Source organism: Lepus europaeus, chromosome 10, assembly GCF_033115175.1.
Source record: "Lepus europaeus isolate LE1 chromosome 10, mLepTim1.pri, whole genome shotgun sequence".
NCBI lineage: Eukaryota > Metazoa > Chordata > Mammalia > Lagomorpha > Leporidae > Lepus > Lepus europaeus.
Window position 1 is genome coordinate 42,809,866 of NC_084836.1, and position 14,035 is coordinate 42,823,900.

General features: G+C 38.5%; 1 protein-coding gene across 3 annotated transcripts in view; it reads right to left on the reverse strand.

Moving 5' to 3' along the window:
• Positions 1-14,035, reverse strand: part of NAV3 (neuron navigator 3) — a 1,248,892-nt gene that overhangs the window by 295,413 nt on the left and 939,444 nt on the right. For all 3 annotated transcript variants that reach the window (XM_062203163.1, XM_062203166.1, XM_062203165.1), the window contains 2 exons: positions 4,264-4,381; positions 3,580-3,632 (listed from right to left, as the gene is read on the reverse strand). In XM_062203163.1, coding sequence (XP_062059147.1) covers positions 3,580-3,632; positions 4,264-4,381 — 171 coding nt within the window. The remainder of the gene's footprint in view (positions 1-3,579; positions 3,633-4,263; positions 4,382-14,035) is intronic.

A 14,035-nucleotide genomic window follows, 5' to 3' on the forward strand; every position in this document is an offset into this window, starting at 1 on the left:
CATATCACAATGTCTTGTTTGAGTCCCAGCTACTCTGCTTCTGATTCAGCTTCTTGGTAGTGTCCACTCCGTAAATAATCAGGTGATGACTCAAGTACTCGGGTCCCTGTTACCCCTGTGGGAGACTCAGACTGAGTTCCCAGCTCTTAAGTTCAGCCCAGCCCAACTTGACTGCTGAAGGCAACTGGGGAGTAAACCAGCAGATGAACGATCTCTCTGTGTCCATTTTCCAAATAAAATGAAAATAAATAAGTAAATAAATGTAAATACATTTTAAAGCATATATTAAAAAAAAAGAAGGGGCTGGTGCCATGTGCAGTGGGTTAATCCTCCACCTGTGGCGCCAGCATCCCATATGGGCACCGGATCTGGTCCCGTCTGCTCCTCTTCCGATCCAGCTCTCTGCTATGGCCTGGGAAAGCAGTGGAAGATGGCCTAAGTCCTTGGGCCCCTGCACCCATGTGGGAGACCAGGAAGAAGCACCTGGCTCCTGGCTTCAGATCAGTGCAGCTCTGGCCGTTGTGGCCATTTGGGAAGTAAACCAACAGAAGGAAGACCTTTTTCTCTCTCTCTCCCTCTCACTGTCTGTAACTCTACCTCTCAAATAAATAAATAGACAAAAATCTTTTTAAAAGAAGTATATCGATTGTCTATAGTCACCTTCTACTTGCTGTTCTGATAGGGTGAATTTTACAGGTTAAAATAAGAATTCATCATCTTTCCTACTCACTGCATATTTTAGCCTTTCTTGTACTACATTAAAGTTGCTTAATAACACTCATTGAGGCCAAAATATTGTGGTCCATTTGAAACCCCATATACTCTTTATCTCCCACATCCAATTGGAGACTGACCTTTACTTCAATTATAATCCCCAGAAAATGTTTATGGTGATCTCTTAAAATACTTATATCAAACCTTGCCAAGGCCCAGCTTTTAAAGTCTTCCAAAGGCTTGCAACTGATTTTTTTCCAAAGATTTATTTATCTATTTGGAAATCAGAGTTACAGAGAGAGGTGGTGGGAGAGAGAGAGACAGAGACAGAGAGAGACAGACAGAGACCTTCCATCTGCTGGTTCACTCTTCATATGGCTGCAATAGCTATAGTTGGACCAGGCCAAGGCCAAGAGCAGCATCAGGGTCTCCTACATAGTTGGCAGGAGTCCAAACACTTGAGCCATCTCCCGCTGCTTTTTCCAGGTCATTAATAGGGAGCTGGATCTGAACTAGAGCAGCTGGGACAGGAACAGGCTCCTATATGGGATGCTGACGTCACAGGAGGAGGATTTCTCCATTATGCCACAACACTGCAACTGATTTTGAATATTATACAACCTCACTACTTAGGCCACACAGGAGCAGATATATGAAAAAGTAAGGAAAAAAAGTCTAGGAGCAAGAATAATGCTCAGTGTTACTAATGCAGCACCTGATGATGTTATGCAAGAAGGAAACAAGCAACATCCTGTTTGGAGTAGATAGATGAAATTCATAAGCCTAGTCATGCTCCCTTCTTTCTCTACTTTCTTATCTCAGTTCAAGTCTGGAACTTACATTCACTATTAACGTTGTGTCAGTGCAAATTCTTAAGGACAGGGGCAAAATAATCCAATCAAAACTTTCTTATTTCACACACATTCCCCTAAAACAGCAGATCAAGAGTATGTGAATTTCAGATTCCACGTTCAACCACATCAGAGGAAATAAGGATCCAAGTCATGCTTACTCAAATTTACTGTAATTCCAACTAATACTTCTTATCTGGAAAAAACCACCTTTCTCTTAGTATTTGCATTTCTCAGATTTTGGTGTTTCAATTTTTTTTTAATCAGAAGCAGAGATATCAACACAGCATGCATACTAATTGTTATATGACATTTAGGAATAAGAAATAATAAAAATACACAGAGTCCACTAGGAGAATATTTTCACTGATTTGTATAGTCTCTGGGTAGAGCTGTTTTAGACAAATCTTTAAGGACTACCTCTGTATTCATAGTTATGAAATTCAGAGATTTTTTTTTTTTTTTTGGTCACCAAGTATGAGCCAGCCTATTCATCAGATTCTCTGTAATCAGAATCAAATTCAAACAATAGCAGAGTAAGCTAAAGTCTCCAGACTTAAGACAGTTTATAGTATTCAAGGCCATATGGTTAAAATAATGAAAGCAAAACCCATAGTGACGGATAAAGAAACACAATACATAATTTTTAAGGACTAGAGACTGTCTTAACATGCAGCTCAAAAAATCTGAAAGCAGGTGTTAATCCATGCATGTGTTCTGGCTAAACTATACAGCAATACCATTCTGAATTTGCATATCAATTTAGCTGACAAGGAATAGTCACATAAGTATCTCATTATCACATCCTAATTGGGGGTCATTTTACAGATAAGAATGCCAATGCTAAGAGAAGTGACACATTTTTCTCAACACCACATAACTATTATTTTAGTGGGGTCTGAACATGTTCTAATTCAGCTTGCTCTCAGTAAAACTTTAGAACACAACTGAAGTTCATTTCTACAGGGTCTTGTTTGTGCCAGAGTAATCAAATCAGGAAGTTTCATTAAAACTGTAGTATTTTAGAGAACCTTTCTTTTAGAGTGACTTTTTTTTCTTAATAGCTACAGAGAGTTCATGATATTACAATATGAACTGGAAGTGTTTATATTTTTTGGAAAAATATAAATTAATCACTCTTTAAAAATAAAAATTCTTTTTATTATTGTCGGTTTCAGTTTTCTGACATTAAGTAAATCAGGTCAGCAGGTTAGAAAGTTCATAACTTTTTGTCATTCTTCCATGTCTGTGACAATTAAGGACTCACCAAGATCTCTAAAAATGTCTCTTTGTGCCAAAGAGTTTGGAGGAAGCCTCAATTTGTGGACTTAGGCTATCTTTCATGATCATATTTCCCTGAAGTCACCCTAGTTAAGGCATTTGGTGTTTCAGGTTGTTCTATAAAATTAAGTCGCATATATAATTTGGAGAAGAGTTTTTATCTTAGCCATTTATTCATTGATGATCCTATTTTAAGCTTTAAGCTGTACGAATGGGTAAAAGGTCACTGGGGAGGAAGCAGACCTGCAGACTGAGGACTCTCTGGAAGAGGTTATGAATCATCCCTCAAATCGAGTCCCGCACAGCAGACATACAGCAGCGTGTCTGACAACCAGTCCCAAACTGTTTGCAATCCCATGTGTTTACACTGAACTTTCTTACAAAGAAAACACTATTTAAATATTTTCAAAATGCACATGGCAAGTTCTGTTCTTCAAACCCACTGCTCTTATAGAAAGGCTACAATATAAATGAAAATGGGGTTTACTGCCATTAAGATCAGTGTTAAATTAAATCGCCCAGAACATCAGAATAAAAGAAAAATCAAGGATCTCACACAACACCTGGCACCTATTGTACCCATAGAAATATATAAAATAGAAAGTGATCAAATGGTTTCACAAGAAGACACACACACACACACACACACAAGCATTTCTAAGCCATTTACAGTTGCAGTTAACTCTAGAAGTGAAGATAAGTATTATATATTGAGAATAAACATGATTCTTACCATCTGAGACTGACTTCTAGGGCATCCATTGATATCTTCAACTTTTTCATTTGCTAAAACCAAAACGTAAAATAAAAGAGAGAAAAAAAGAATGACATGCTTAAGCAATGAAATGAAACACAGAAAAAAAAAAGACTTAAAAAAAAAGGCAAAAATGTTGCTGCTACATTTACTCCATCTCCCAAGCTGTACATAAGAGGACACACTTGTTAGCAGCCACCAGCTTCATGTACACAAGTCAGGCAAAAAGAAATTAAAAAAAAAAAAAAAAAAGAAAGTGAGTGAGAAGGAAGTTGCTGCTAATTCTCTCCCTTGTGCCAAATGACTGCTGACATGCAACCTTTCACAATTGTCCCTGCTGGATCAGGATACAGTTTCAAGGAATCTCAGAGTGCATGAGTTACTCCAGCTAAGGAAATGCACACATGGGAGACATATGGTTTAATGAAGCATTCGTTTCTGACAATTCAGTGTATGTAAAGATACAGCGCTAGCTATTTAAAAGTATGGCCAAACTGCCTTTTTCAACCAGCCTCACGTAAACATGTTTAATTAAATCAGAAGAGAGCCACATTCCTCTATAAGACACATGGAACAATTCAGTTCGCGCTCAACTTCAATTGTATTTTACCAAGGAGGCGGAAGCAGAGACTGCCCTGCTTTCTGTCTGAGGACAGGTCTTACCAATGATCTGGATGATCTCGGCTAGCAGGACTCCATCTGCAATGTCCTGTTGCAAATCCTTGATCAGTCGCTTGTGGCCCGACTTTGCTAGGTAGTGGTTGGCCCAGTCAGTGTAAATCTGTTGAACAGAAGGAGGGAAGAAGTGAAGTGGGGTGAGGGAAAAGAGAGACAATAAAAGCTGAAGACAAATGTTGGATTCAAGGGGAAAGCTACTCTGGATCACATTCCAGTTTAAGAAGTCACAGCTCCAAAGGAAATAGCTGCACACTGTTTTTTAAGCAGCTTTCCCGTACTTATCTCTTGTTTCAAAGTAGGATGATTCACGCTTTCATAATCAAGGACTAGTCACTTGTGACAAAGCAAAACTCCCTGCCCTGATGACTACGGAGGAAATCTGTCTTGCAAATCAGTTTGGTTGCCTCTCTTTCCCTGGTTCTTTCATTTTAAAAATACTCCTGCCTGCCCATGTAAAAGGAAGCCACCTGAACTGATTTATAAAGGAACTTTGTTATAAAAAGTTGAGTTTCCCTGGGAAGGCTTTATTGAATTTGTCACAGGAGATACTATATGTGACAACATTTTGGCATCGTTTTATGAAATAATTGCAAATGGCTTCCTGTCTAAAATATTTTATTTGGACTGTCATCTCCTATTTAAGCCTCATGAAATGTGTTTATATTAGAGAACAGAGGCAGCCTATAGGGTTATTACACAGAAATTACGACACAGAATTGAGAAGTGGGTTGTGAGCCACAAGCTGGCAGTGTGACACAGAGCAGAGCTGACTCTTCAGCAGCAGAACTCGACACAAACAAAAGCTGAACTTTTTCAATAATTTCACAGAAATGTCACTCATTTTTTAAAATGTTATGGGGCAGCTACTAATGTAACGTTATACAGTGCAATTATAAAGGAGACAATAAACATTAAGACACTTCAATTTCATGGCTGTCTCGTGGATATGTTGGTAAGTTTATTACAAGGCAGACTATAATGTGATGTAACAGAAAAAAAGAAAAATTTGGAATGACAATAAAAAGAGGAATGAATGAGAAATACTCAGAAACATACAAAAAAAAAAAAACAAAACAACTTAATAGGTGCACTTGAAGTAGAATTGAGACTGCAATGCAACCTGAAAATGAGAAGTGAAGGCAAGGGCCTTCGCCACCGTGGTTAAGGCACACAGGCAAGCAGAAAGGCAAATAAATCCAGGATGCAATTCTAAAAAATGTAATTGAGGCAGGATGCCCAAAATTAGGACAAAATTAACTGGAAGGTAAGTCGCCTCTTAGAAGCACTATAGGGCCAGCACTGTGGCTCTCTAGGCTAATCTTCCGCCTGCTGCACCAGCACCCGGGGTTCTAGACCCGGTTGGGGCACCGGATTCTGTCCCCATTGCTCCTCTTCCAGTCCAGCTTTCTGCTGTGACCCGGGAAGGCAGTGGAGGATGGCCCAGATCTTTGGGCCCTGTACCCGCATGGGAGACCAGGAGGAAGCACCTAGCTCCTGGCTTCAGATCAGCGCAGCACACTGGCCGCAAAGTGCCGGCCTAAGCGGCCACTTAGGGGGTGAACCAATGGAAAAAGGAAGCCCTTTCTCTTTCTCTCTCTCTCACTGTCTAACTCTACCTATCAAAAAAAAAAAAAAAAAAAAAAAAAAAGAAGCACTATATACCTGACACCCAGTTTCCCCATTATTAACATCTTATATTAGCATATTTATCACAATCAATAAGCAATACTCAACTTTCCCTCTTTTGTTATACAAACTGCCTCCATCCCTCCCACTGTCCCAGCCACTAATAATCAACATTTCTTGTTCCGTCTGAGGTTTGTTTGTTTTTAGTTCCAGCATATAAGGGAGAACATGTGGTGTGTATCTTTCTGTGACTCATTTGTTTAACTTGACATGATGTCACCTAGTTCCATCCATTTTGCTGGAAATGACAGGATTCCATTCCTTTTTTTTTTTTTTGGTTAAATAGTATTCCATTATGTATATACACCCCATTTTTCCGCTGGTTCACTCCCCAAATGTCAGCAACAGCCAGAAATGGGACCAGCCATGGGGGATGGTTCCCCACTTTGTTGGCAGTGACCCAGGATCTTGAGGCATGCCTCTAACATGAGCATTAGCAGGAGGCTGCATTGCAAGTGCAGCAGCCAGGGCTTCAGCCAGGCACTGTGACAGGTAAAGCAGGTAGCTCAGGAGGCAACTCAATCCTTGCACCAACCCTCCACCCTCAACTTTGTTTTTAACAAAAACAAAATCTTTATAGGTAATAACGAGACAGCTCAAAAGTGTGGAAATCAAAAAGTCAAAGCATTTCTAGAATGCTTCATATCAAATTATTCAAAAGTGGCAGCAGTTTTGAGGATACTTTAACTTTTTGATTTCCACACTTCTGAGAAATGAGATGCCTATTTCACACCTCACCACACTATACCCCATTATATATATATATATACAAACAATGGGTTATTTATTTATTATAAATTATTATATTTATATATAATATATTATTATATATTTTATAGATTTATAGATTTATTCATTTATTTATTTATATACATTTATTTGAAAGTCAGTGTTACATTGAGAGAAGGAGAGGCAGAGAGAGGGAGAAATCTTCCATCCGCTGGTTCACTCCCCAAAAGGCTGCAATGACTAAGGCTGGGCAAGACCTAAGCCAGGAGCCAGCAGCTTTCTTCTGGGTCTCCCACATGGGTGAAGGGGCCCAGGGACTTGGACCATCCTCTGCTGCTTTCCCAGGTGCATTAGCAGGTAGCTGGATAGGAAGTGGAACAGATTGGATTTGAACCAGTGCCCATAGGGGATGCCAGCACTGCAGGCAGTGGTTTAACTTGCTGCACACAGTGCCAACCCCTACAATGGGTTTTTTAAACAAACACTCTTCAAATTTTACCCATCATTCTTTAAACTTATCATGCAATAATATTTTAACTGAATAAATAAATTTCTCATACATTTATCTCACATTTCAAAGTTATTTCCTTCTGTGAGAAGTAGAAATACAATGATAAAGAGAGAGAGAAAGAGGAGGGAAAGGGGGAGGGAGAGAGAGAGAAATAGAGCCACACAGACAGAAAGCTCTCATCAGCTTATTCATTGTCCAAATGCATGCCAGGGCTACAGCTAGGCCAGACCAAAGCCAGAAACCCTAGCAGGGTCCCCCATGTGGATGATAAGGACCCATGTACTTGAGAAATCAGACCTGAATCCAGGCACTCCAATACAGGATGCAGGTGTCCTGACAAGTGTCTTCATTGCTAGGCCAAATGCCTGCTCCAATCTCACTATTTTTGGTATTACTCTGCATATAATATCAATTCCCATGTGGAAGGATATTTAACTTGTAAAAACATGTTTGTATTAAATCTAAAGTAGTAAGGGACATTTTTATAGAAGTATCTTAGCACACTCATATGGCAGTATTTTTATAGGGCCAAAACCCAGAAGTAGGGATGCTAAAGTTTTGTTTGTTTGTTTGTTTGTTTGTTTTTCCCCAAATGGATTCTAGGTTTAAACATTCGGAAATTATAACACAGAAGAAAAGACAGTATTTCTTTCCTCATAGAAAATACAAAGTAGCATATCAGACATAACTACCTGTGATTAATTTTCCTGAAAGATAAATAATGAAAGCATCAAGTTGCATAAGAAAAATATATACAACAGCAAAATCACACCTCCTTTACTCCTATCCATGATCCCTATTTTGAAGGCATTGAAGTGTGAAAAAAACTGCCTAAATGTCTCCTGAATAATACAACTATATAATTTCAAAATGGAAACTCTTTTATTTGGTGATCATTTTCTTCAATTAAGAATTTATTATATTTATAAATTTATGAGATGATTCTTTTTTTAAAGATTTAGTTATTGGGGCTGGTGCTGTGGCACAGCGGGTTAAAGCCCTAGCCTGAAGTGCCAGCATCCCATATGGGCGTCAGTTCTGGTCCCGGCTGCTCCTCTTCCGATCCAGCTCTCTGCTATGGCATGGGAAACCAGTAGAAGATGGCCCAAGTCCTTGGGCCCCTGCACCCGCGTGGGAGACCCGGAGGAAGCTCCTGGCTCCTGGCTTCGGATCGGCACAGCTCTGGCCGTTGCGGCCATCTGAGGAGTGAACCAGTGGATGGAAGACCTCTCTCTCTGTCTCTACCTCTCTCTGTAACTCTGCCTTTCAAATAAATAAAATAAATCTAAAAAAAAAGATTTATTTATTTATTTATTTATTTATTTGAAAGTCAGTGTTACACTCATACAATGGCCAGAGCTGTGCCCCAAGATCATTATTTTTAAAAGATTTATACTGGTTACAATTTAAAACACTGAGTACTCTCCCATCATCTACACATCATTCAACTGACAGAAATAATTGTCAGATTGAATTGTAGTGTTATCTTCACAGCCAGAGATCCACAGAGCCCGGAGGAGAGGACACTGAGTTCTGGAGTCAGACAGATGTGACTTTGAGGGCCAGCAGACTACTCACTCCTATCGGGACCTGGGACAAGTTACTTAATTCTAAACCTCAGATTCCTCGTGTGTAATACAAGGACAATAATAGCACTTACATTATAGGACTGAGTCCAGACTAAGTAAGACAGCACTTGTAAAGTGCCTATCACAGGGTCAGCCCTGAGATGAAATGTCTACTATTATTAACTTCATTATAGCATCTAGTTTTATTTTGCCATGCTAGCTTTCCAAAAATGCTTGTTATAGGTATTGTTTCACAGAAGTTTAAAAAACAAGGACTAAACAACACTTACTACTTACTTATGATAACTCACACGGCTGATTCCTCCTACCCTGTGTTTTACAGCTGTCACAGATGTGTTTACCATCTGAACTCGGATTTCACACTTAATCTACGCATGATTAAGGCTGCTATGTTCTCATTCAGGCCAGCAAGATCTCTATGGGGACACCACCTCCACCCAACTCCATGTTGCATTGACTTTTTTTCATGAAGACATCAAATTATAAATAAAAAACTGCAGCATTGTGGCACAGCCACTTGCAATACTGGCATCCCATAGAGGAGTATGAGTCCTGATTGCTCCACTTCTGATCCAGCTCCCTGCTGATGTGCCTGGGAAAGCAGTAGATGATGGTCCAAGTACTGCTACCCCTGTAGGAGACCTAGAAAGAGTTCCTCCTTGCTCTTGCCTCCAGCCTGGCCCAGCCTCAGCCACAGCTGTTGCAGCCATTTCTTGGAGTGAACCAGGAAATGGAAGATCTCTCTTTTTCTCTCTCCCTCTGTCATTCTGCCTTTCAAACAAATAAATAAATAAATATAATCTTAAAAAATAAAAATATGAACATTATCCTTTCCCAAACATATGTCATCAGTGCCTTAATCTTTATTAAATCACTCCTGATACTTCAGTGAGAAAACAAATGGAAAGCCAGTGAGTTTCAAGGCCTTAATGAAAAAGCACCTGATTTAATTCATGAATCATTTTTCAGTTGGCCAGGATTTATTCTAGAGGAATCTGAAGTTTAAGAGCTTTGTCTTGGCCGGCGCCATGGCTCACTAGGCTAATCCTCCGCCTACGGTGCTGGTACTCGGGGTTCTAGCACCTGTTGGGGCGCTGGTTCTGTCCTGGTTGCTCCTCTTCCAGTCTAGCTCTCTGCTGTGGCCTGGAAGTGCAGTGGAGGATGGCCCAAGTGCTTGGGTCCTGTACCCGCATGGGAGACCAGGAGGAAGCACCTGGTTCCTGGCTTCTGATCAGCGCAGCGCACCAGCTGCAACGCGTTGGCCATAGCAGCCACTTGGGGGTTGAACCAACGGAAGGAAGATCTTTCTCTCTGTCTCTCTCTCTCACTGTCTAACTCTGCCTGTTAAAAAAAAAAAAAGAAAAGAAAAGAAAGAAAGAAAGAAAGAAAGAAAGAAAGAAAGAAAGGTTTGTCTTGCATGTCTTCTCTAGCACCTGAAACGTGGCTCAGACTATATCTCTAACTTTAGATTCAACCAGTACAATCAATGACACTATAAATGGATTTAAATAAAATTTCCACTTAAATAAGCCCTCAATAGTTTACTGTTTCACATAACATGTGTTTAAACTGTAAGTAAAAGACCCTTGAAATCCACGAAGGGATAAGTCAGTGTTTTCCAAAAGGATGTTATAATTCAGATGATAAAATACAAAATATAGGGGCCAGCACTGTGGTGTAGTAGGTTAAGCCTCTGCCTGCAACACTGGCATCCGATATGGGCACCAGTTTGTGTCCTGGATGCTCTACTTCCGATCCAGCTCCCTACAAAAGCACCTGGGAAGCAGCAGGAGATAGCCCAAGTTCCTGGGCCCCTGTACCCACACGGGAGACCCAGAACAAGCTCCTGGCTTCTGGCTTCTGATAGGCCCAGCTCTGGCCTTTGCGACCATCTGGGGAATAAACCAAAAGATGGAAAACCTCTCTCTGTCTTTCCCTCTCTCTCTCTGTAACTCTGCCTCTCAAATAAATACATATATCTTTAAAAAAAATACAAAATGTATTACAAAGCAACCTACTCACATATACATATAAGTTTATATACATAAAAAGAACTCATCTACATATGGGTTTATATATTTTAAAACATCCATTTCTACATATTTTAAAATTGTATATATGTAAAGTGAAAAAGAAACAATGAGAATATAAGGTGTCTCTAATGAGAAAGTCTTCAAGCAAAGGACTCATGATAAATGGATTTAAAACTCCTCAATAAACTGACTGTAACACTCTGATGAAAGAGAATACAAATGACTTTGCCACTTGTCATTAGAGTTTGTTGTTCAAATAAATACAAGAGAATTGTGAAACCTTGTCCTTGTTTTGGATGTGAACTCTAAAGTTGACCTTGGTTCATTACTGTAAAAAAATAATCACAATATTTAACCTCTTAGCTCCAGTCAAATGAGTTATAAAACATGTGATAATGTATTTTGTAGGGTGATGTGATGAATTATTTACATGATTTTTTTAGTGAAGAAAATTGGAATAATTGAGAATATCAAATTAATCATAATTCAATGTTTAGAAATTTATGCAAGAAGGTCACTGAGGATTTTGTTCATCAATGTTCCGGCCAAAGCTTCTGATGTGATTTACCAGTGAACATCTGATGCTAGTTTTCTTCAACTGTTTTGATTAACTTCAATAACATGAACATAGCTGGCATCCATGTAACAAATATGTTTCAGAGAACTCAAGAAAATGAACAATATTACATTTTAAAAATGACTACTTAGAAATTCTAGTCCAACTTTAGGTACAACTCACTGAAAATAATGAAAAATGATAAAAATCAAAGGTATCACTGCGTAGTTTATACGTCATATTTTTCGGTATGAATCTTAGGGCTTACTCTGAAACAGCATGTGTTCCTTGATAAATATTCTCTGCCACTGAAATGTCTTCTCTGATACTTAACATACACATGGACATTGACTGAGCATGTATTTTCTCTCAAAGCCAGAGTTTTCTCATCTGTAAAATGGCAATAATATAATCAGCAAATGGGACTGTTGTGAAGACTAAATTTATATTTTGGAACATGGCTTTTATTAAATATATATTATTTTTATAATCTCAATGTTTTAATGTGAAATATGTTTACACAAATTATAATTAGTTTATTAAAATTATAAACTGCTTTCTCTGCCAGATCCTTACATCTTGGCTGTCCAAACAGATGTTATTAACCTATTAAGGAAAACTGTTACAAGTTGTAATGACTACATGGCTTGGCAGTGTGCTTTATTCTATTTACTTTGCAGTGTTCACTTTTCATTACATAACAACAATGAGGAACATATTTGGCACCACACTTAAGACATCACTTGGGGCACCCACATCTTGTATCAAAGTGCCTGGGTTTGAGTCCCTTCTAACTCAACCCTCTGTTAATGCATACTCAGGAATACAGCAGGTTATGGTTCAAGTGCTCAGGTCCCTGCCACACACATGGGAGACCTGGAATGAGTTCCCAGCTACTGATTTTGCCCTGGCTCAGCCCTGGATGTTACAAGCATTTAGGGTGTGAACCAACACATGGAAGATGTCTCTCTCTATCTCTGTCTCCCACATTTCATATAAAAATGAAAATAAAAATTAAAAATTATAGAAGGCAATGCACCATAGAGTATATTTTGAGCAGTGAATCTATAACAGTAAAACAACATCAGAAGATGTACCGTGATTCCGCACATAGACCTAAATTTTTGTTTGTGGCAATTTTTACTTCCTGTAATATAACTGCACCTTTGTTCAAAGCATCAAGCTGCTCCAAAGTGTCCTAACCATTACTTATGTTAGTATTCAATTAATTTTATAGGTAACTTATCATTCAGTTATACAGAAATAACTATGATGATTTTTGTTATCCCATACACTATCTGAGGTGCATATGTTTCAGTGGAATACAAAAATCCATTTTTAAGCAGTGCCAATAATCAAAGAAAAGGAAAGAGTAAAGGTTTCTTTATTCAAGATGAGTGTATATTTGAACATAAAGTCACTGATCTTTTGCATGATTATAAAATGTAAGTGTAAGCAGATAACTCTTAAGTATTAGTTGAGCCAGTTTTCACTGCATATTCCTTATTTCTCAATATTCAAGTGATCACATTACATTCCTGTAAGTGCTCGCTGGTATATTCAAATCTTTGACTTTGCAAATTCAAACAGGCTTTTCTAAACTACAGCAGACAGAAATCATGTGGGGAAAAAATAACCTAAGGATTTGTACTTATTTATTTGTGTTTATTTGTATTGTAAGTTGACAAAATACAGCTGCATGCATTATGGGATATTCTTAGTGATATTATAGTGGAATAATTAAAAATAATACACATCCTTCACATCAAATTTTAATCACTGTGGTGGTAAAAATTTTCTCTTAGCTATTTGGAAATATTACTACACACCATTGTTAACTATATTCACCACACTGCCATCCAACAAATGATCTCTCCCATCTAACTGAAGCTTTTTCCCCTTTGACCATCACCTCCCCATTCACTCTACTTCCTTATATGGTAACTAGCATTCCACTCTGTTTCTCTGAGTTCAGTTGTTGTACATATAGGTGAGAACATAATACTGCTTGTCTTTCCATGCCTGGCCTAGTGCACTCGGCTTAACTCCATCATTTTTATAAATGATATCTTTCTTTTTTAAGGTTGTATATTATTCTACCATGTTTACATATACTGCATTTGCTTTATCTAGTCATCTCTTTATTGGCACTAAGGTAGGTTCCATAACGTGGTTTCAGTGAATAATGCTACAGTGATCAGGCTGGTTTCAAATCTTTTGTGTAAATTCCCAGAAGCAGAATGTCTGGACTGTTTGTTACATTTTTAGGTTCCTGAGGGACTTCCATATTGTTTTCAACAATGGCTGTACTAATTTACAAAGGTTCCCTTTTCTGACATCTCTGCCAACAGTTGTTCTCTGTCATACTTTTCATCATAGTCTTCCTATCTAGTACAAGATGATTATTCATGGCGGGAAAACCATGGATTTCCAATGGACATAACTGTGTCCAAGAGAGTAGCAAAGGTCTAAGCACATGAAAATGATAAATGGCGGCTTAAAAAAGAATGACCAATGATGTAAGTATTTTTCTAACAAAAGGTAAGACTATTATTGGAATAGAATTGAAAGCAAACAGAGGTCAGTCCTAACAATAGGCCATATCTCTGGGCTGAGTTTTTCAGTAGCATTTGATGTGAGAAGGTCATCACAG